The 23,898-nt window shown below is 35.7% G+C and overlaps 1 protein-coding gene across 7 annotated transcripts in view; it reads right to left on the bottom strand.

The window, feature by feature from the left end:
* LOC113116657 (rho guanine nucleotide exchange factor 1-like) overlaps positions 1-23,898 on the bottom strand; it is a 41,411-nt gene that overhangs the window by 14,401 nt on the left and 3,112 nt on the right. For 3 of the 7 annotated variants that reach the window (XM_026284921.1, XM_026284923.1, XM_026284927.1), the window contains exons 2-13: positions 14,911-14,975; positions 12,082-12,168; positions 10,711-10,824; positions 9,851-9,949; positions 8,081-8,123; positions 7,872-7,977; positions 7,524-7,664; positions 4,652-4,681; positions 3,121-3,238; positions 2,955-3,006; positions 2,621-2,653; positions 1,890-2,063 (exon numbers count right to left, since the gene is read on the bottom strand). In XM_026284921.1, coding sequence (XP_026140706.1) covers positions 1,890-2,063; positions 2,621-2,653; positions 2,955-3,006; positions 3,121-3,238; positions 4,652-4,681; positions 7,524-7,664; positions 7,872-7,977; positions 8,081-8,123; positions 9,851-9,949; positions 10,711-10,824; positions 12,082-12,168; positions 14,911-14,937 — 1,024 coding nt within the window. In that variant the 5' untranslated portion in view covers positions 14,938-14,975. Of the gene's footprint in view, positions 1-1,889; positions 2,064-2,620; positions 2,654-2,954; positions 3,007-3,120; positions 3,239-4,651; positions 4,682-4,762; positions 5,164-7,523; positions 7,665-7,871; positions 7,978-8,080; positions 8,124-9,850; positions 9,950-10,710; positions 10,825-12,081; positions 12,169-14,910; positions 14,976-23,898 lie in introns of those variants that run through there. The other 4 variants (XM_026284924.1, XM_026284925.1, XM_026284926.1 and 1 more) reach the window with 4 other exon arrangements.

The raw sequence follows: 23,898 nt of genomic DNA, 5'->3' as shown, positions 1-23,898 counted from the left end.
TTCCATTTATGTCTAAAATTTTTGAAAAAGTTGTGTCTGCTCAATTGAGCACCTTCCTGCATAAAAATGATCTGTATGAAGAATTTCAGTCAGGTTTTAGGCCCCACCATAGCACAGAAACTGCACTTATTAAAATTACAAATGACCTGCTCCTTGCGCCAGATCAAGGCTGCATCTCATTTCTAGTCTTACTTGATCTTAGTGCTGCGTTCGACACCATAGATCATGACATACTCATAGATTGATTACAAAACTAAACAGGTATTCAAGGGCAGGCTCTAAGATGGTTTAGATCTTACCTTACCATTTTGTTTACTTAAATGGGAAGTCATCTCATTTATCATCAGTAAAATATGGAGTGCCACAAGGATCCGTCCTAGGTCCCCTTCTATTTTCAATATACATGTTGCCCCTTGGTAATATTATTAGAAAATACGGAATTAGCTTCCACTGTTATGCTGATGATACTCAGCTATATATCTCAACGAGACCAGATTAAACTTCCCACTTATCTAAGCTAACAGAGTGTGTTAAAAATGTAAAAGATTGGATGACAAATAATTTTCTCCAATTAAATTCGGATAAGACAGAGATACTAATTATTGGACCAAAAAACACTACACAGAATCCTGTAGATTACAATCTGCAACTAGACGGATGTACTGTTACTTCCTCTACAGTCAGAAATCTGGGTGTTATATTAGACAGCAATTTGTCTTTTAAAAATCATATTTCCAATATTACAAAAACTGCATTCTGCCATCTTAGAAACATTGCCAAGCTACGAAACGTGTTATCTGTTTCTGAGGCAGAAAAGCTAGTTCATGCATTCATGACCTCTAGACTGGACTATTGTAATGCACTTCTAGGTGGTTGTCCTGCTTCGTCAACAAACAAGCTACAGGTAGTCCAAAATGCAGCAGCTAGAGTCCTTACGAGGTCAAGAAAATATGATCATATTACCCCAATTTTACTAACCTATTAAGTTCCGTATCAGTTACAAATTATCATTACTTACCTATAAGGCCCTAAATGGTTTAGCTCCTGCATACCTAACTAGCCTTCTACCACGCTACAACCCATCACGCACCCTAAGGTCACAAAACGCTGGACTTTTGGTAGTTCCTAGTATAGCAAAGTCCACTAAAGGAGGTAGAGCTTTCTGACATTTGGCTCCCAAACTCTGGAATAGCCTTCCTGATAATGTTCGGGGTTCAGACACACTCTCTCTGTTTAAATCTAGATTAAAAACACATCTCTTTCGCCAAGCATACGAATAATGTATCTTTTAAATTGTGAGTGTAGTTGCATCTGATCAAAGGTGCATTTTTATTCAATAGCTTGGGTTAAACTAATTTTACTTTGTTGGATCAGCAGCTATGCTAATGATGTCTCTATTTTGTTTTTATGTTTCGCCACGGGATTTAAATCCCGTGGTAACTAGGATTTACACAAGCTCCAGTCTGGATCCAGAACACCTGAGAAGAGATGATGCTGACCCTCAGAGGACCTCAGATGATGCTAACCTTGAATCAACAAACAGAACTAACAATTATTGCTACATGTGTGACTGCATCATATAATAACTTAATAATTAATAATTATTAAATACTTAATAATAATTAATAATATTGATAGTTCATCGTCTAGCTGACTACGTCTTGTATTATTATTATTATTTTTATTTTTTCTAAAATCCTGTCAAATGTGCACAAACTACTAGCTACTACTAAATATTGTAGAAACATAATTTTCTGTAAAGTTGCTTTGTAACGATTTGTATTGTAAAAAGCGCTATACAAATAAACTTGAATTGAATTGAATTGATTTCCCACATTGTCCAATGTGCTTAAATCTAAAACACATGAGAGGGATTTTCTGCTCCTCACCTGCTTCACTCTGAGAGTCAGGACTAGGAGTCACACTGACGCAGATGGTCAACTCTTCACTCTCCAAGCCATGCGTGCTACCTGACACCGCCACACCACTTTTCCGCCCTGAAGCGAAACCGCAATTGGCTACGGACAGTTGCGGAGATTGGCCATTTCCTTTGATTGGCTTTCCTAGATCAAGAGAAAGTAAGAAAGAGCAGATGAGAGGAAGAATCAAAAGCAACATGTCAAACATACAAATTACTAACAATTATTAAAGACAGATCATTGTGTGGTTTTAACAAGAAGACATTACAGATGGACAACTAGATGAAGGAGAAAGGGGCAATCAGGAGTTTGATCGACAGTGTTAGTCATTCATTGGGCAAGGGCAATTCAAAGGTTCATTGAGCCCATAAAACTCAAGTAAATGAGGATCCAAACATGAACAAACACACACAAAAATCTGAAATCTGTTCGTGAATACAGCACCTGTGGTATATTAAGATCATTAAAAGATTTGCAAGCAAGCGTTAAAAAACACTTTTTAAAAACATTATCACAACCAAAGTCACCTCAACCAAAAACAAAAACCAAATCTGATTTGCTAAATAGATGGATAAGGAAATGAAAACTACAGACAAACCCATGAGTTTGAAGTGGAACGTGCAAACATGCATTAGATTTGATTAGCAAGTGAATGTACCATCCAAGAGGACAGAATCTACTCAAAGAACAGACCATAATACCTTCAAAGTCCAATCTAGTTTGCTTACCATCATCTGCAAGAGGAAAACAGCAACACAAACAAGTTCCTTTAAATTCTACATCCGTCTTTGACCTTAAAGGTATTTCAGTAAATATATGCAGAATGTTTCTTATGTTATAAGTTCCAGAAGCACCTTCTGGTTTCTCTATACATTGGTCTCAATGATCTTAGCAGGTGTCTGAGATGTTATTGGTAATTAGTATAAATGGTTGAATGCACAGTTAAATAATACAGGTTTGGTCAATGAGCGTGTGATTTTAAGTAGGGCATGTGTTCTGAGGGAGAGGAAGGAATTGATTTCATTGAGGACGTACTTGGCTGAGGAATTTTTTTATCTGGTTTGTTGGGTTGTTTGGTTCCCCATGGCTGTTCAACAGAAAAGGAAACAATACTATTAGACAAGATGACACAAATTCAGTTTGTAAAACGAAAAATCAGAGGAATTATGTTGTATAATAAACTATGGAGAAAGCATCTAACCTTCAGCACGGAAGGGACAGAGGGCCGCCATCCTGACTTTGTCTTCTTGTTGTCAAGTGCTCTGGTCTTGACACCAAGGTGCTTCATATAAAAGGCAACTGCTCCAAAGACACAGTTACTGAAGGAAGTAAAAACAAACAGAACAGGTTACAAAGAATATTGAAATTTGAATACTGAAAAAAGCCACTTTATAGCTTACTGTGTCATCAGCAACAATTCAACAACCTAATTTTGCAAATAAATTTAAAAAAGCATGTTATTTAGGGTTTCTGAGACAGTTGAGGAGTTTGAAATGTTGGTATTTTTGGTATTTGAAATAAACTCAGATATCCACAAAATCTAATTATGTGCTTTATGAAAACAATTGCATAGACTGTATATATAAACACACATTACTGATTTTTTGAAAGTAGTCTTTCATGCTCAAAAAAGGCTGCATTTATTTTGTCAAAAGAGTAAAAATAATAAAATCGCAAAATAATATTCACATTTTAAATAACCATATTAAAGTAGAATAATAAAAAATAAAAATAAAATGTAATAACACAAAAAATGTGCACCATAAAATATAAAATGTAAATAATTCCTGTAATGTTAAAGATAAATTTACCAAAATACATTAGTGTAGTATTCAGTGTTACATGATCCTCCAGAAAAAGAAAAAAAAAATATATCAAATTAATGGCTCTTTGCAGAAAAATTTATTTAATTCTTAAAAAAAAAAAAAAATTAAAAAATTTACTGACCCCAAACTTTTAAATGTTAGTGTATATTTTTAGCCCTTCAGAGTTCACTAAACAAAAATGTATGAATGTCACAGTTGCAGTGAGACAGTTTGTGAACAGAGGGATTTTCCGCTGTGCAACTCAAGTCATGTGATCAGCAACTATTCAGTGCAATCCCCAGTGTACTATCAAATCGCCTAAGTGCCTCAGAGAGGATCTTCATTTGGCATCAAGCCATTTCCTTCACTTTGAAAGAACAACAGAATCTCCAATGAAGGAGGAGAAAGAGAGGAGGGAGAGGGAGGAGGACTGGAAAGGGGAGGGGCAAAAGTCTGGAGGAGGAGACTGTGCACATGTGCATGTCCTTTGTCTCATGCACGGATGGATTAAGTGACACAGCTGTGCATGACAAAATTAACAACTGCAACAGCTGCAAGTATTCACTAACAGTCTTTCTCATGGGCACACTGTAACTTCAGCCTGGAGTTCTTTTCATAATACATGTTTTTTTTCGCATTTCTTAGCAAGCAAATCAATCCAACCAAACAGCATTAACTCTTATGAATGACTGATAACTTCATAAAATTAAAATTTTCATTTGAATAGATGGGTTTACAACTACAGAAAAGTAAACATATAATTTTACTTAAAAGTGACTGTTTGATGACTTATATATATATATATATATATATATAAAAAAGTTAACACACAAAACTACGCACCAATCAATAATGCAACAATGATCTCAGAAAAAGACATGCATTCTGCATCTGCACAAAAAAAAAAGATAAAGATGAAAGACTCACCTTTTGTCCTTGTCGGCAACAATTGAGGGGCTGCAAAACACAAAACAGAACTAATTAGAGGGATATCAAAGGAAAAATGCAGCACACTGTCTTAAAGTCTAAAGGACTCACCGCTTAAAGTTACGTAACATTTTTTCTTCCTCGTTCTCGACCGGTTTTTAACTCTGTTTTAGGACGGTGGAACCTAAAGGTTTCGAGCTTTTCCTGACTCAAAATGACAGTAACTGTTGTATTGTTTGTAGTATTCAAACTAATGAACATATTCTGTCACTTGCAAATAAAAGAAAAAAAAAGAAAAAAAAAAGATCTACAAAAACCGGTGGTGCATCAAAAAATGCACTCGGGCAACTTTTTTTGAAATACAAAATGCAATGAAACAGTTTCTTGCAAAACTAAAAGTTTGAGCTACACTATCTTTTCAAACTGCAAAGACTATGTGGCACTCTCCTAAGGCACTGAGGTTGTCCTACGGCGATGTCCAGAAGCTAGCGAAGTGCTCCAGCAGTGGAACTTGCTATTTAACGGTGTTTTTGTCTGATGCAACCGGCATGCAAGAACAGGGAAATCGGATACTTATGCTTTCCTAAGATAATAAAAAAGGTGGAGTTTGATAAGGAATCCCCAGCGTCTGGCCAATCAAAAACCTTGATCCACCTCTCAAATTAAGAGTGCAGCCAATGAGAGCGTCTGTAAGTGAGGTCATTACTGTTGTACTGAGGGAGGAGAATGAATGAGGAAAAAAAAAAAAACTCTTTGAACGGAAGTGTATAGTGTTTGGGAAAACAGAGGACGGTTGTGTGAAAGCATATGAAGACTGAATACCCATATTGAGACCACTAGACATCAAAAGAATCCATGTGAAGTCTCTGAGGATGCATTATGCCTCTAATAATGTCATTGAATATATGAGACACAATATCTTCCATGCATGTTTTTGTCCATGCAGCCTCTATCTTTTAACAGTATCACATTAGTCTAGCATATATTAACTATCCTGTCTCACTGCAAACCGGCTTTAGTCCCGCTCTTATTTCCTTTCTCAGCTGGCCTCAAACGTGACCCCTGCCTCATCCCCCTTTCCATTACTCTCTCTGGCAGAGAGCCAGAGAGCAAAGACTTCCTGCCAGCGTGGCATTTCTGAATCCATCCTCCCTCTACCACTTCCTCTCTCTTCACCACCATTTCTTTCTTCGGGATAAATAGGACAGACTTCAAGTTGTAACGTGGAGTGTTTTTAATAGAAAGAAAGGGTGTGCCTAGACAGAGCATCCAAACCAACTTGGGCTGCATGAATCACGAGGGCTGAGCGCTAAAACAAATGGAGTCTGAATCAAACGTTTACAGTATAGAGACTGCAAAATAAATGCAATGTAATGAAGAAAAAAACCCATAATTCTGTCTTTGTGAATATTGAGCTTCTGATTCCTAAACAAATGACTCTTATAAGCCGGTTCTTTTAAAGAATCAGTTTGATAAATCCTTACTTGGGCATCACTGAATCAACATCTGACTCACTATTCTCAGTCATGCCGAGACATTAACGGAGTAATGGCTGTGAAAATCAAGCTTTGCCATCACAGGAATGAATAACATTTTAAAATATATTAAATTAGGAAAAACTGCTTTCAAATTGCAATAACATTTCACAATAATCCTATTTTTACAGTTTTTTTTTTTAAGTGCAGCCTTTTTAATGCTACTGTTTACAATATGTATAGTGGTTTTCATAAATGTAGGAACTACACTTATCTGTACAGATGGTGCACATGAAAAAGCATTCAACAGAGGGACATGTGTGGTTCTTCTACTATACAGTGGGCAATGAGCACCAGTTTATCCATGCTGGCTTTCATTGTGTAAAAATAATGAACTGAATCCAGATTGGCAATGTGTGGTCAACAGAGGCGAAAGGCTCAGCGGTCTCCTCCTGTCTCACTTCCTGCATGGGGGTCCTCACTTTCCATGGGGTTTAATATTAATGCTTACAGCCCAGTGTTCACCCTATAATGTGAATCTACTCCTCTCATCGACCCTTTGTGATGCCTGACAATTAAAGAACCCACGTTGCTTTGCTTAAAGGAACAGTTCTCATAAAATCGAAGACTGTACACACACATATATACACACACTTAAATAACTAAGAAATAAAATCAATACTTTTTTTACATAATACATTAAAACAGGTACGATTTCAAGCAGCTAACTTTTGCCTTACGTTTTCAAAAGGTGACCGAGTTGCATCAGTTTAAGCAAAGAAAGGCCCATTCCACAACAAAAGAACAACTTTAGAGCCTAGAATGAAGCTTCATGGATACGTCAGCTGATCCTCAGTTAATTGAACTGCATATAAAGCACAACAGTGAGTGAAGTGAATTCTGATACTGCTATTATAGGATTCACTGCAAGGGCTCAAACACATTCAATAGGCATCACTTAGCAGCCGGTGAGTGAATATCGACAGAGACTCTGGGGTTCTGATCCGCTGTGAATGCAGATTTGACAATAGTTGTATTCTGTCTAAGCGAATCGAGAGGGAGAAGTATTTGTGATTCTCTTCCCCACTGCATACATGCTGTTTGACTCAGAAGGCCACCGAAAAAAAATAAAAATCACACATCGGAAAGTTAGAAATCAGGCTTGGATTATAGGTTAGACGCTGCGGAGGGCAGCAAAATGCAAAGGTTTGGCTCTGTGTTTCAGACCAGACCAGAGCACCTGCTGGTTCTCTCTCAACCATGACAACACAGTCAAAGAGGAAACAGACACACTGAGGAAACTGACAGATGGGCTATTTCCATCAACTAGGGATGAATTAATACCAATTCTGCTAGTATTATACAGACATGAAATCTATTAGAATAACAGATCTTACTTGGATTCTACCATCTTTTCCAGCAAGGATTCAGCTACTGCCTTCTCCTTCATCTCCATGGGGATGCGGTCGGTTGGACGATGGGATTCCACATCATTTAGTACATGCTCATTGGGAGTCATTCCCATCATCCTCTTCTGCCTAACGTGGGAAACAAGTACAGGTAGACCGGTATCATAATCGGACACCAGGGATAGATGAGCACTTGTTACCAGGGCCGGACATTTAGCATTTTCAAGACTTTACAAAAACGTAATCTTAAATATGTAAAGATAATGTGAATTGTGAATACCAAGGTCTCCAGGTTCACTTTATTTAGGAATACACTTTCGGATCCATGACTCTCACCTGAAGTCGTCCAGCTGCCGCAGTATCTCTGTACTCTGCATGAACTGTATTTCATGAACATAATGCTTTTGTTGGTCTTCGCTGATCAATTCTGGACGCATGCGATCTAAAGAACCACAGTGAGAGAGATGAATGAATTCGATGTAACTAGCAATAATACAATATTAACATTAAGTGCAGAGAACTGATTTGGACAGAAGCTCACTCACCCAGTTCATAGGCGATGTAATTTGGCGTAGGTACTTTGAGAATCTGGAAGAGAGGAGGAATGTGTTAGAAATACTTCAATCCAAAATCTTGAAACGGACCAAATCAGGAATTTGCAATGCAGTAGTTCATGTTAGAATGTTCATTAATGTATAAGGAAATTATGAATAAATTAGAATTAACTCCAGATTTGAATTAAAATAAATACAATTATATAAAATGTGGAGGACATTATAAAAATACAAGTTAAATGGTTTATAGTTTATGCTTCTAGTTTTACATGTAATACATTACATCACCACCAGAGGTCACAACAATATAAATAACCAGAGAACTACTTTCTTCCATTTGATTTTAGCTAAGTCCGCACCTCCGTTGCCCTAATGTCAACTCAAAAAATGTGCATAGAAAGAGAAATATTCAAAAGAAAAAGAAAGACTCAACATAAAAATAAAACATGAAAAGGGGGAAATAGCAGCCATTCATTGGGGGAGGTCATTCCCATAACCCAAAGCAGGAAGTCAGGGTCGGGAAAACACTCAGACACGTCTAAAAAAGGGATAGAAAATGCAGAGAATAAAGTTACATTGGACAGAGTGGGGGGGGGGGGGGGGGGGGCTAGATGGACTGGACAGAAAGAACAAAAACTTTGAACCATGAAATGGAGTCTAAAAAGAAACGGATTGGGGAGAAACAGACAAGTGGGGAAATGATGACCTGATATATTATATGAAACTGAAATAAAGAACTGGATCACATACTGTCCATTTCTAATAACATCTAATGAATGTCACATGCATTCAAAAAATAGTCAGAAAGAACCATAAACCTCACCCATATACCAAATATGAATAAAACTGGATTAAATCCCATTTGTCACAAATCCGTTTCATGGACTTCCGTCCAATTACCACTAGATGTCGCCCTTCCATCATACTGACTCTCACACCACATAGACTGTTACACATCACTGGACTACATTTCCCATACTCCACTGCACTAATCACAAGCTCACCTGAAACCCATCACACACAGCTACTACCAATAAAATACTCTATATAAATCAGTCTCACACCACCATTCAATGCTGAGTATTGTTTAGTGCTTATCCCTGTTCTAGTCCTAGACTTGGTTTTGTTTTGCATTTCCTGATTTCTGATTCCTGATTCTCACCTGTCTGTTATGGATTACCCATTTTGCCTAGCCTTCTGGATATTGTTTGCTGATCGCAGACCCACTCTAGCCTTTGGATTACTCTTTGTCTTGCCTATTCTATTACTGTTTGCGGTGTACCCATGCCTGTTTCTGACCATGTTAATGAACAAAGCTCTGCAGATGGATCCGCACAATAACACCATTACTGTAATCAAAAACAGCCCAACTTAAAAAATAAATAAATCCATGGAAATGTGATGGCTATGCATCAACTACCATTCTGCACTTTTACCAGGAAAGTTTTTACAAATCATATTCATATGAATCTGCCTCAATATTTACTAAATTACATTCAATAATACTAAAGCATTAGGCCGCTTTCTTCACTTTGAAAGAAACCCCGTCTAAAGATGAGACTGATGGACAGCAGATCACCTGTGTGATAAATAAAATACAGCTTCAAAAAAAATCTCCAGCATTCCTTTAGGGGGTCTAGCAAAAACATAGACAATAAAACGAGGGGTGGACTGAAAAGTGTGGCAGAACAAAGAGGCAGACTTGTAAAGTGATAAACAAACTTGACAGCCGAATGTCTAGAACTCTTCTTGTTCACATACCGCTCCTTTCTCCAGGAACGTGTTGTAGAATTCCACAAAGTGCTTCTTGGTGTCTTTGGCATTGAAGTTCTTGAAGAGGTCAGCATGAAGGTAACATAGCTAAGACAAGGGGAAAAGAAAAAGAGAGAGATCGAGTGAGGGAGATTAAAGAAAGACAAGCGCAACAAAACTGACAGATTTAGACACCAAGAATAGAGGGATACTAATACGTGCTATGTTAACCTATATGTGGGCTTTATTGATTGAATGGAGAGGCAACTAAACATTTAGAAATTTCACAAACTTTTTCAGAGCACATGCTGACCAGTGAAAAAAGTGCTAGGAGGGATGACAGAGAAAAACTGACCAGTCTAAAATGAATGAACACAACATAGTACCTGTAGGATTTGAAAGCAAACATAGCTTGTCAAACTCAATAATACATATGAAAACACTATAGTGTAAAAGGTCCTCCATCGTTTTGCCTTGACCACAGATATCACTCAGTCAAATGTAATGCTATAGGTTATGCTCTAAATAATAAAAACAAATTCTGAACATTAACAACTGTGAGATTTGTCCTTTTTGAACAGTTTGGGGTTAAATGTGGAAAGAGATGACGGATTTAGGGTTTGGGAGACGGTACCTGGGGTAGATCACATTGGCTGCATGCCAAATAAAGAAAGAAATACTCATGCATTAAATCACATGAAAAGGGCTTTATCTACATACATGACACACCCACCCCGCTCTGAACACACACATACCCTTCATAGCTGAACAAGAGGTACTATAAGAAACACATGAGCCTCACATTCTAAAGTAAATGCATGCATACGTTCTGACAAAAATAAACAGGCACACATCGTTTAAGTTCTTACCAAAGGAGCACAGTCAAACTGTAACATGACATGATGAATGAAGACCAGTAGGTGGGTGGGCTTGGACTTCAACTGTTCAATGCTGTTAAAGTAACTGTAGTGATCATCCACCATCTGAGAGAAAAAGTGATGAATACAAATTAACAATAAAAATAAATATATGTTTCTGAAAAATGCCTCATATTCTCACAAAATCTGCATTTATTTGATCAAAAATACAAAATCAATAATACTGTTAAATATCATAACTCTTCATTCTGAACTTTCATCAGACATTACTCCAGTCTTCGATTTCACATGATCCTTTAAAAATCTTTCTGATACGCTGATTTGATGCTCAAGCTAAATTTTTATTAGCAATGATGAATTGTTTTGCTGCTAAATATATTTTTAAGGAAACCAAGATCATTTAACGAATAGAAAGTTCAAATGAGCAGCATTCAATAAAAAAAAATATGTATTTTTTAACACTTCACATTTGCTTTTATTTATTATACTTACAAATTATTGCATTGGATTTATGCTGCTTCTGTACTACTTTATAAACTTTGTGCAAACACCTTTTTTAAGAATTGCATTGAATGTATTTATAATCAGCTTTTATCTCTTTAGATTAGAAATATACATGAGAAAAAATAATTCAACCCTCTACATTGCAAGTAAATCACTCGCATATGCAATTAAATGTTACTCTGGGTGACTAAATGATGTCAATCTTTAGCCATTGGCTAATACATTCTTTGATTTTCCTCACCAGTTTGTGTGTTCGAGGCTATTATAAGATTAGCACAGATAAAATATATTTTCAATTGCTGAACACTGACTGAGAATGGTATGGTACATTGTTAGTATGGTAGTAGAATTAGTAGTAGTATTATCTTTTAATATTAATTCATATGATCTATAACTATTTTTTTTTTTACAGAAACCCTGAATGACCAACAATATCTTCATCAACATCACCACCAGTCTTAAATTCAGTTAAAATGACAAATATGCATTCATACATAGTTTCCTAGTTTTAATCACTAAAGTTCTATTATTTAATAGTCCTTAATACCATAATATAATGCTTGACTGAATGATTAAGAAGCTAAGATTTAAGAAGCTGTGGCATTTTACAAAGTTAAGCTGATTGGAATCATATATGTATTTGTGTGTGTGTGTGTGTGTGTGTGTGTCAAATAGTATATCAGTCTGGCAAACAAAAAACAAAAAAATGTACTAGCCAATGGCAATTTTATTGCAAAGGTATGCGTAGGGGGTTGTAATTCCAAATATTTCTAGCTCAAAGATTCTAAAAGAATGATTAAAGAACTGGAATTCTCACTATCGCCATCTTTACTAGTTCAGAGCTAATGTATCACTCACAGGTTGCTCGTCATTCTCAAAGTCTTCATCCTCCGCTCCAATGATGTTCATGGCTGGATTTGAACTCTGAGCTCCTGACGGCCTGCGCTGTAGAGAGACAAAGATGAACAAAACATGAATAGACATAATATTAGAAAACAACATTTTTAGAAAGAGCTTTTTATATCAGTAAACTGAGTGACATAATGGACCGTTTCCTTACAGGACGGTAAGGATGACCTGATGGCATGGGCCAGACTTCAAAATACGCCAGAGAGAAAAATGTAAGAACAAATTCAATAAAAAGGAAAAAGTTTTGTTAAGGAACTAAAAGAAAGTATTGCAACCAAAGACACAATACTTCACCTAACAATGAAGAACAGTTCTTTCCACACTACAAAAATCACCAGGGATTAAAAAGAAAGCCCTTAACAAATGTTACATGCTACATATAACATTATACTGCTATTATGTGATCATTTCTAATTAAAGGGAAAGAACTGAAAACATTGAGTAGCTGCCACAAACATTCTGACTTGAGGCTAAACGAACACATTCATGCTCTGAACCGGAGCTCAGGAAGCCAAGAAGAACATTTAAACAGAGGAGAGAGAATGAATATTCATACTCCAGCACATTGTTTCACACAAGAAACACAGGCAAAACTCTGATCATGTTTCCATTTCTTTCTACCTGTTGACAAACTTCAATTCAAATAGAGGAATATTCCCCAAACCAGAGCGATGAATCTTGGCCACTGGCTGTAAATGTAACAGTGTTCTTCTGCGAGAGCTGCTGAGAACAAATTCTTTCTCTGTCGCTGTTGTGCAATAATAATAACTCAGTGGAAAGAAGCTGAAAATCCCTGTGCAAGTCAAACTCCAGCAATTCAACAGACTAACAGAGTTTATTTTAGGAGAAACAAACAAGCAATTGTGAGGAACACTTCAAGCACAAATCGAGCCAGGGCTTTCCCTGTACAAACATTTTAATCTCCGATAAAACATGCATGTGTTTACTAAACGTTTATAGTTCAGTCAAAAAATTATTTTGTCATCATTTACTCGCCCTTATGACATTCCTAACCCAGATCAAACAGCAAAATAAATGACGACAGAATGTTCATTTTTAGGTGAACTATCCCTTTAAGCAAAACTGTATATCAACATAGATCAACATTTAGTCATGTCTGAGCCACACACAGCAGTGGTGTATTGTTCCGAATTAATTTTTGAACAAAACAGTTGAATCAATGATTCAGTGAATGATTTATAAACATGACGTCACTAGCTGCCACCTACTGGCATAATACAGAAAACAGAAAGAGTCAGTACAGAGAGGGTCCAGGATAGTGTCTCATATCTCTGCTATGTTTACAACTGAAAGCCTCAGAAAGGTCAGACCCCCTCGGGCTGGTGAGAATATGGAGGAGTGTAACTCATGGCAAAAGACACTGAGAAACGAGTCAGCTGTGCCGCTCCTCCTACAACAGCACATTCCTGCTTTTATTAAGCATCCAGAAACATTTGCGTCTCAGCAGCTGTAATGTCTAACAGGGTATGCCATTGTGAATTAGTGCCTTCGTTGTCCTTAATCTGATGTGATTCTGATCTAATAACCCGAATAAAAACTCTTTTATTACTAAGGGTGCAAAGGATCGTAGATGATCTGTGATCCGTACGAAACCAGGCCCCAAGGTACGGCACGCATGTGATTTGCAGATTACCTGTTAAGTTTAACCATCATAGAGTGAACGTTTATCATTTGCACATGTTCTGTCTTGCCAGTTTACACTTTCAAGCAATTTTGACTTGCGCGCTGTTTTCTTTGCGCTTAGCCGCTGCCACACACATCCAAAGTGCGCACGCAAGAGAGAGAGACACCGTTTTAATGAGAGCACTATTGTAAAATTATTTTTTTAATTCTTATGTTTTCGCTGACAGATCTTTTAATCAAAACATAAAGCAATATAGGCTATCCGTTACACATTTTCCCTGTGTGTTAAAGCCCCCAAACGGCAAGTCGGCAAGATTAGAAAATTACGGTTTGACAATGAAAGTCCTTGGTTCATAACATAAAACATAACGTAACGTAACATAACATAACATTTAAATGAACATTTATTTTATTAACATAATATTACTAATAATAATAAAATGCAATTATTAAATGTTAAAATATCAATCAGTTTACGTTTTTATTTTTTACCAAAGCCAAAATAAATTTGTAATCTATTACAAGGAAAATATTATTTTATTCAGTCAAATAACTTTAATAATAAAAAATACATAATTACTTTTTTGTATTATAATAAATAACACATTTAATAATAACCCATTGCAATTATTGTATTCAATAAATACATTAATTTAATTAACTCATTTTTTCTTAATTTCTTTTTCTGTGAAAATGTTCAGATTCAAAAGCACATTTTACTACATTTGTACTAAAAACCAAAACTAATGATTAATCAATTATCAGGAAAATATTATTTTATTAAATCTTACAACTAATTAAAAATAAAAACTAATTAAAACTTTAATAATCAGACATAGACGATTATAGTTAATTTTATAATATTGAATACTAAATCATATTACTTATAAAACTGTAATTATAATATTATAAAACATTTATTAATAAATAAAAAATATTTTTAACACATATTTTTGTTAAATTCTTCACAAACTCCCATGCACCCCTTTGAAAACTCTTGCTCTAGTTGGCTTTGTAATAATGTTAGAAACTGTGATTACGCCATCTCTGTTACCAAATCAGATGCAGGCCCCTTACAAAAACATCAAGAATGAATGGAAACAAACAAACACGAGCAGCTTCAGATGCCTTTACCCCGTTATGGGCGTCTTCATAATCCATGCTGTCGTAGGTGACACCAACACCAGTAAACCGAGCTCCTGCAAAAACACAACATCATGAAAGGCTGGAATGGCGTCCTTTGTCAACAAGACAAGTGAATACAAACACAAAGCGGTGCACATACTGCCACACACACTACTATGAGCAAAGCCGATTGGGCCATCCGATACAAGTATACAGAGAGGAGAACAACAGCATCAAGATCAGCCAATAAATCAATAACAGATACCCAATGTGGAAGAACTAAGCCCAGATAGGGTCTTTTCAATGAGGACGCTTTTGAATGAATAACAGTGAATTTAGTTCTCAGCAGTCAAACGATCTATAGCTCAGTTTATCTTTCCTTATTACTCTCCACCTTCAGAAGAATATATATGAGATCTTTACTGCAGGACAAATTTGTAAAGGTTTGTTTGCTGCTCTGTAACCTGCTGATGCGTTCGTCTAATCATTCTCCAATATAAAACAAAGGCTTCTTATGATCTAATCTCAATGACAGCATTATCTGACTACATTGAGTTTCACAGTGAAAGTGCACCAACTCTTGGGACAAAAAAAACAACAGATAGCTGGGGAAAGTCTTTGCATACCAGACTACTGTATGCAGCTGTTGAGAACTTGAGACAATGGCCTTGTCCTCCGCACTGGAGCAGTGTGATACACAGGCCTAAAATAACTGTAATGGAGCCGCGTTTGTGTTCGGGTTTTATCGGCTGCTCTAATCAGCCAAGTCTCAAAGATCTTCAAAGCTTTCCAAAGAGCAGCATCTACAGTGCAGGCAAGCATAAAGAGACAAGAGAGAGAGAGAGAAAGGAAGTGGGTGTAATTTCCTCAGGAAACGATTACAGCCATATTTTGTCAACCTGTCTGCAAAAGTCATGTTCAGAGCAACAGAGAGCATAAAACAAAGGAAAAAGACAAGGAGAGACAAACACATACACAAGGGTATGAGATACAAAAGCACAAGGTGAAAAGATTTGTCACTTTCCACAAGTCGGGTACTCTCTGGCGTCCCATGATTGTTTCAAGAATTACAGACACAAATATATTTTAATTTGTAGACAGAACTAATAAGTGCTTTTTATTTTCATCCAAAATGTTCCATGTAATATTGAATTTGTTTTTAAATTAATCAACCATGAAGAGTAGCTAGAATGCAATACATAAATGTCTTTAAACCATGTAAAACGGTCTTGAGATTTTGTCTGACAGAAGTCTTCTTGACCTTCAAATTATTAACTAAATAATACAAAAGGACATCGAAATAAAAACAAAAGCTAAGCCATTTTTATCTGTTTAACAGATATTCAACTTTAATTGACATAATGTATAAAATAAGTTATTTTACGTCAATTATTTTTGACTGATAGAACATTATTGTTGCTATATAGAAATAATGAACAAATAAATTAATAAATAATGGTTTTAATCTACTTAGTCAAGTATCAAAATTAGAAAATGTTTATAAAAAAAAAAAAAAACACGTGTCGGCACCAACAGCCTTGTGGGTAAATATGTGTAAAATCACAATTATTCTCAGTAAACATATTTCTAAAGGTGCTATTGACTTGACATTCTCACCAGATGTTGGTAATCCATATATACAAAGAAAACAAAACAAATAAGTTCAGAAATTAAGTTATGTGTAATAAAATGGAATGACACTGGAGAAAAGTATTGAACACATGAAGAAAAGGAGGTCCAAAAAGGCACGGAAACCCAAGACACCAGCTGAAATCTATCAGTAATTAGAAAGAAATCATGCCTCATAGTTATTGGAAATGAATAATATCTATAATAGAATTGAAGACAGTGGAAGAACAGGACAAAATCAAACCTGAGCAATGTGTGTCACTAGTTTCTCCATACAGGAGGCGTCTTGAAGCTGTCATTAACAACAAAGGCTTTTGCACAAAGTATTAAATACATTTTAGTAGTTCAATGCTTTTTCCCAGTGTCATTCCATTTTATTACACATAACAATTTCTGAATTCATTTGTTTTGTTTTAATTTTATGTATGGATTAGTTGGGTTGTTACCAAGATCTGGTGAAAATCTTATGTCAACAGCAACTTTAGAAACATATTTACTGGAAAGAATGGTGACATGTTCAATAGTTATTTGACCCGTTGTATAATGCCGTTGTGCTTTGGGTGTCCCGAGTTCGAGTCCTGACTTGTGGACCTTTTCAGATCTCCAACTTAGCTTCCTGTCTAAAAAATAAATATAAATAAATCAAATGATATAAATATAAATAAAATGACTAATACATTAATAAAACAACTCCTATATAAGTAGCCTGACATCTGAACTTGACAATTAAACAATTCTAAAAACGAAGGAAGAAAATGGAGGAAACAGCTAGCGATCACGCTTTCTTTCTATTTTCGTGACACTGACCTCATCTTTGTCACAAAGTGGAAACACAGCAACATCAGCTGCATAATAACAATAACACTAAAAAGCAAAGCAAGAACAGATGAGGTCATTCGCGCATGCATGTGCTAACTGAGAGGAAAGCACATCTTATTTCAGAGAATACAAGTAAAGTGAGAAAAGTGTTGTAGGATGACAGAGACACTTATAGATAAACTAGTTGGTCGAAACCAGTGGAGAGAAAAAAAAAGCCTCTTCTACACATTACAAGTATGACTGTAAAATTCAGAAACTCAGTATCACTCAACTCAAACTCCATGTTAAAATGCAATTTTGATAAATGACAACCTTAAAGACATTTAAAACACCCACAGCTTTCAATAAATCATCTCAACAGCTGTCGAGATCAATCAGCAGGCGTTAAACACAATCTCTCTTTAAGCAAGAGAGAATGATCTGCATGTTCTCCAGAGACAGGGTTTCTTCTCGATTTAATGGAGAATGAGAGTGTGGAGGCACTGGGCTGTAACACGTGGGGTTAATGAGGTCTATCGCTATCTCCTGAAAAGTATGTAATAATGACGGCGCGCTCTCTTTCTCTCTCTGATTCCCTCTGGACTGTGCGGTATTTCAGTACTGCAGGACATTAGAGATCTCAGAGCAGAGGAAGGGTGGCGTCCAGGCACTGACCACGAGAGCATGAAGAGCGAAGTGAGAGAGACAGAAACAGTTTGAGGATGTATAGCTTGAAGAACTGTAAGGATGCGTGACTTGAGAGGCGTTAACCTCGATCAAATTTCACACTATTTCCTTTTTGGTAACCTCAGTCACTTAGTTATTACTTTAGTCTTCAGTGTCACATGATCTTTGAGAAGTCATTTAAATATGCTGATTTGGTGCTCAAGAAACATTTTCTTATTATTAGCAATGTTCTGATCGGTTGTGCTGCTCAATATTTCTGTGGAAACGCTGATAAGGGTTTAGAATTCTTCGATAAATAGAAAGTTAAAAAGAAGTGATCTGCATTTTTTCCTAATTTTATGGATTTTCTGTCCATCTCGAGCTATTTAATTAATCATTGTTGGATAAAAGTAGCATTTTATATCATTAAGAAGACTTTCCATACATGTGTAATACTTTCTGAGCTAAATCATATTTTCTTTCCTCTAACCCTAACCCTACTATTAAATGTGACACTTAAGAGAAAACTTTTTGCATTTCTTCTAAAAAAAAAATCATTTAGTAAGATTAATAAGCTGTTTTTCTTGACTGGCCCAACAAAATGGCCTGTCAATGTCAGCATTTTTATGATTTACTACCTTTGTGGGGACATTTGGACCACACAATGTAGGCTAAACAAGTGCACACACACTTTTCCTCCTCCTTCCTTCAGCTGCAGGTATAGTAACACTTGAAATACTACTGATTCTGAGAAAAAAAAAAATCTTGTCACTTTTATCTTTTCCTGCTTTCTTTGTACAGCTCCAACTTCCCATCATTGCTAACAGACATAAACAATTCCTGGAATATCCCAGAGGCACGCATTCTGGACAGACTTAAAGGTAATCAAGAACCCTTTCACTTTTAGTTTCTTAAAATGCCGATTCCTGGATATTTCACAAAGTAGCCTGTTACAAAACAGGACATTATTTCAACCATATCTATTACCAGTACATTATTAAAATGCCTGTAATATCTGTGGCATCCATAACATTAAAAGCACCTGTATTAGAATGATGAACACTGTTCTCTGGCAAATATGTTTCCATTCAGATGGAAGGGGAAAAAATACATTTTAATCCTGTTGGATGAGGTTGGCAAGTTTGTGAATTTTCCAATTGAATTTTCCACTTTCCTCTTCTCATTTTCATTCGTCATTTTGTACAAACTAGGGCTGCACGATGTGTCGTTTAAGCATCGATATCGCGATGTATCCCTCGCACATATTAATCAATTGACATGATAGTGTCGATGTTTAAATCATTTAAAATGAGATTGTAAGTGTGCTCACCCCATTTTTGTTTGTAAGAAAAAAAAGATACGATTTCATATCACAATATATATCGCAGAAAAATAAAATATCGCAATGTCATTTTTTTCCCAATATCGTGCAGCCCTAGTACAAACTCATGTAAGAACATCACATATATTATAAAATACTAACACCAAGTTGTTCAATCAACTTGAAGTTGAGGTCAACAGTCTACACCCCCCTTTCAGAACCTGCAAAATGTTAATTATTTTACCAAAATAAGAGGGATCACACAAAATGCATGCCATTGTTTATTTAGTCTTAGAATAAGATAAGATATTTCACATTAAAGATGTTTACATATAGTCCACAAGAGAAAATAAGTCATAAAAAAAGTTATAAAAATGACCCCTTTCAGAAGTTTACATCTCCTTGTCTTAATCCCGTGTATTAGGAGCATGGGGGTGAAAACTTTTGAATTTGAATTTCAGGGTAAATTTAACTTATTTTGTCTTCTGGGAAACATGTAACTATCTTCTGTAGGCTCTGAAGGGCTGTACTAAATGGAAAAAAAAACAACAACATGATTTTTATGCAAAATAAAAAATAAGTACAATCCTCCATTGTGTTCACAAGTTTTCTTAATGCATGATATAAAGGGTTCATGTACACAAAAATGCTGGAAAACCAAATAATTTTTTCTTTTTTTTTGTTTGCATTTTTTTCCCTTAAGGATTTTTCTGCAGAAGAGCAGGCAGTTTAACTGTTAACAAGACAAACAAGGGACTCATGAACAACTATCACTAAACAAAAAACACGACTGTGGATCATTCAGCTAACAACACAGCATTAAGGAACAAGGCGATGTAAACTTTTGTAGAAATTCAACTACTATTTTCTCTTGTGAACTACATGCAAACATCTTTTATGTGAAATATCTTATTCAGGTCAGTAGTATGCATTTTGTATGATCCTCCTTATTTTGTTAAAATAATTAACATTTTGCAGATTCTGAAGGGGGAGGGGGATAAACTTTTGACCTCAACTTGTGTTAAAAAAAAATCCATACTTAATGTATAAAATTATTTATATACATATTTTTTATCAGTATGTTTTAAATGTCTGACGCTGAATATAATAACAAATTCAATGACAGTTTTTTTAACCTCAATTACTTTGACACAATCTCTTTAATTATTTCATAACAGAACAGCATAACTTCTCTATTTAATATTTAAAAATGATTTGCCCATCAAAATCATGTTGTGCAACCCAAAACAGGAAATAACATCATGCAGACTATCATAACTTTGTGTTTAGGTCTTAAAGTATTAGATCATTCTAACTTCTTTGACTAGGAATAAAGACGTAACCCTTAAAAAATGAAATTATATTTAGTTTATAATTGATGATGTTTATAAATATATATATTATCCTTAATTATATTTAAGAAAAGTTTAGTTTAAAAGTTTAAAATGTCTACATTAGTTAAAACGATGCAAGTAAAATATATGATTACTTCTCACTTGGTGGTTCACCAACTGTCAACAGATTGAAAATGTTCTTGAAAATAGTACAAAAAAAATCGAAACCAACGTGAATACAAACATCTTTTTATTGGTCGTGGACCCTCTTGTATATCATTAATACTTTTGCAAACATCTGCCAAAGTTAAAATCAATATCATATGGTACTGTTAAGAGGTCACAAACAAAATTTGGGGTCTAAACGGGGCACCACCATCCACTGGGTGCAAATGCTGGGCAAGCGCATCAACCTCAGTCCGACTGCAGAAGCATTGATTGGTAGAAGCCATAGCAGCCTGCAATCTCTCTTTAACTGTTTCCAAATGTGAGCTGCCTATGAGTCCAGGGAGTAATCAGCCTGCTTCAAACACAGAGCCCTTTGACTGCACACAAACCTGGCCTGTCCGGCTGCCCAACAGACCTCCTGCTCCACCACTGGCATGCCAACTGGGATTGACTCTCTGTGTGTGGAAGACTTAGAGTTAACGTCCGAGTACGCATCTGTGTTTCAACATGTACACGTGTCCACGTATGTTCTCACGTTGAACATCACTGAATGGAGCACAGTTATTCAGGAACTTTACATCATGTAGCGTTTTGTATCCAATGGCTGAGCGCTAGAGGGGCAGGGAATGCCAGGAAGCTCCAGCGCTGTGATCGGCAGCCAGGAATCAACCCACCCTCTTTACAGAGGCAACCACATAAAGTCTATACGCCTAAAACACATTCCAAAAAATTTTTTAGCTGTTAGATCATACAACTTTAACCTCCATCTTCAGTCAGGTCTGAGAAATGACTGTCTGTATCTCTTGAAAATGTTCCAGTACCAACAGGAAAATGCTAGACAACTAAAAGGATTTGGTCAAAACAAGTTGTCTCAATGGAGACAGGTGATCACTCCATAGCTCAACTCCAGATCTGAACACTGGCATCAGCACATCAAATCATTTTCCTGCCCTCCACCAGCCTCGCACGCTTTCCCCTCCGCAGTCCTGTCACCGCATCCATCATTCTGTCAGTTCATCACTCCACCCTGGGCGATCTGACTCAACCTGACTGCAACTCGTTTCTCTTCAGCGATTCCCGCCTGCATCACGTCTCACCGCCAGAAGCGTCCTGGAACACCACATCATTTTCTGGCATATGCCCTCGCATCAAACATAAAACACAGTGATGGCAATAAATAATTCCACTGATTTTAACTACTCATTTGTCTTTTGAAGTTTCAATTAAGGCTGTTATCATCAACTAAATCTATTATAAAGACTATAAGTGGAAAAAGTGTTTAAATTCCTAAAATAAAAATGGTGGCTTGAAAAAAAAAAAGTTAAAGTAAAAAAAAAATAATAATTAATTAATTAATTAATTAATTAATTAATTAATTAATTAACTACTAAATACTATTAATTATCTCAGGGATTCTATGCCATGAACTTTGCAAATCCTGGCAAAACCAGTAAATAACTGTGTTGCTGTGGGAAAAGGTAAAACTACAAATAAAATGAAACTATATGAAGACAATATATATATATATTTTTTTTTTTTTTTTTTTATAAAAATCACAAAAGAAGAGACAGACTATTAAATGTACTATTAAAATAAAATAAAAAAACTGAAATACAAAAAAGTTAATGAAAATTTTGTTAAATAAAACATAATAAATTAGTTCAAATACATGTTACATTGTTACAAACAAGACATAGAAATACATCAGATCCCAGGTTCGCAAGTGGTCTGGCACCTGCATCTTGGAAAATAAATAAATAAAATTCACTTGTCTTTTTATTGAAAATGAATGAAAAAAAAGCGGGCTACGACTTTGATGTTCATTTTGTGTTTTTAATAAAAAAAATAATTAAAAAAGACAATTAATCACATCCTTTTTGACTCTACGTAAATTACACAATACAAGTTTTTTTTTTTTGTCAGTTTAGTCAGTCGACTTCTTTTTCATTCTGTCTTTAACTTTCGATTCCATGTTTCAGTGTGCCCTACTCATCCTTCTCTATTTCCTGTCCATATGAAGAGACATCTTTTTATCATACCTTCTCGTTAAGACTCTGCATCTCTGTCACTCTTTCAGTTCTCCATAAAATAGTTTTAGATCACTTTAAGCTTTGTATGTTCCACAAGTGAGTAGCTTTTCCCCACCTGGATGAGCTTAAGATATCCACACCCACCTTTGCTTCCTAATAACACACAACCAAAATTCACACTGCGAACACATCCACTGACAGCTTCCACAAACATACCTCCCACCCAGACAGAGACCACTACTATTACTCTTGACAAGAGTCAAGACATAGGCTTCTTTGTTAATGTGTCAAGAAACCCCAACAGTTTCTGTTGCCACAGCAAAGCACGCCAAAAACATCACATTACACACATCCTCTACACACTGTGAGAGCTTTGTCACTGTAAACACAAATAGGAGACACTCTGCTGCTGCAGAATTTGGCCTTCTGATGTAAACCGAATGCTTATATATATATATAGTCTCATTTTAGTAGCTAATTGCAAACTTGACTTACCAGAAAACAGAATGAGCTCATTTATAGCTTCATACAATATACAGTAAGCATTCAACAGAGCAATTCTTTATTCTCTTGCAGCAAGAAGCTAGGAGTGTGTTTCCATTTTCTTACCTACTACAGAGACATTCATGCATATGAACTTCCTAGACTTTTTCCTCATTTTTCACAAGAGATCTTCTCATATTGTTGTATTCAGTCTAACTCCGCCCATTAAAGGGACGGTTAACCTAAATATTGTGTGTTTATATATTCACCCTCATGTTTTTTTTCTTTCTTCTGTGAAACAAAAAAATACTATTTTTTTTATGGTATGAAAAAAATCTTATATCGGGAGTTATTTTTTCTGGAAATAAGGTTGCAACAAGCAGCTGTTATTAAAACAAAAGTTATTCATTTAAGATCAGTGAGTGATTTTCTGTTTGATTGACATTAAGGATACAGACCGCAGCGAGTATATTAAGCTGCTATCACTAAGACATAACGCACAGATTTAATATATTTGGATCCCATAGACTTTCATTGTATAAACAGTAGAAACATTCTTTAAAATACC

The sequence above is a fragment of the Carassius auratus genome, chromosome 16 (assembly GCF_003368295.1).
Source record: "Carassius auratus strain Wakin chromosome 16, ASM336829v1, whole genome shotgun sequence".
NCBI lineage: Eukaryota > Metazoa > Chordata > Actinopteri > Cypriniformes > Cyprinidae > Carassius > Carassius auratus.
This window is presented reverse-complemented; position numbering and strand designations above follow the sequence as displayed.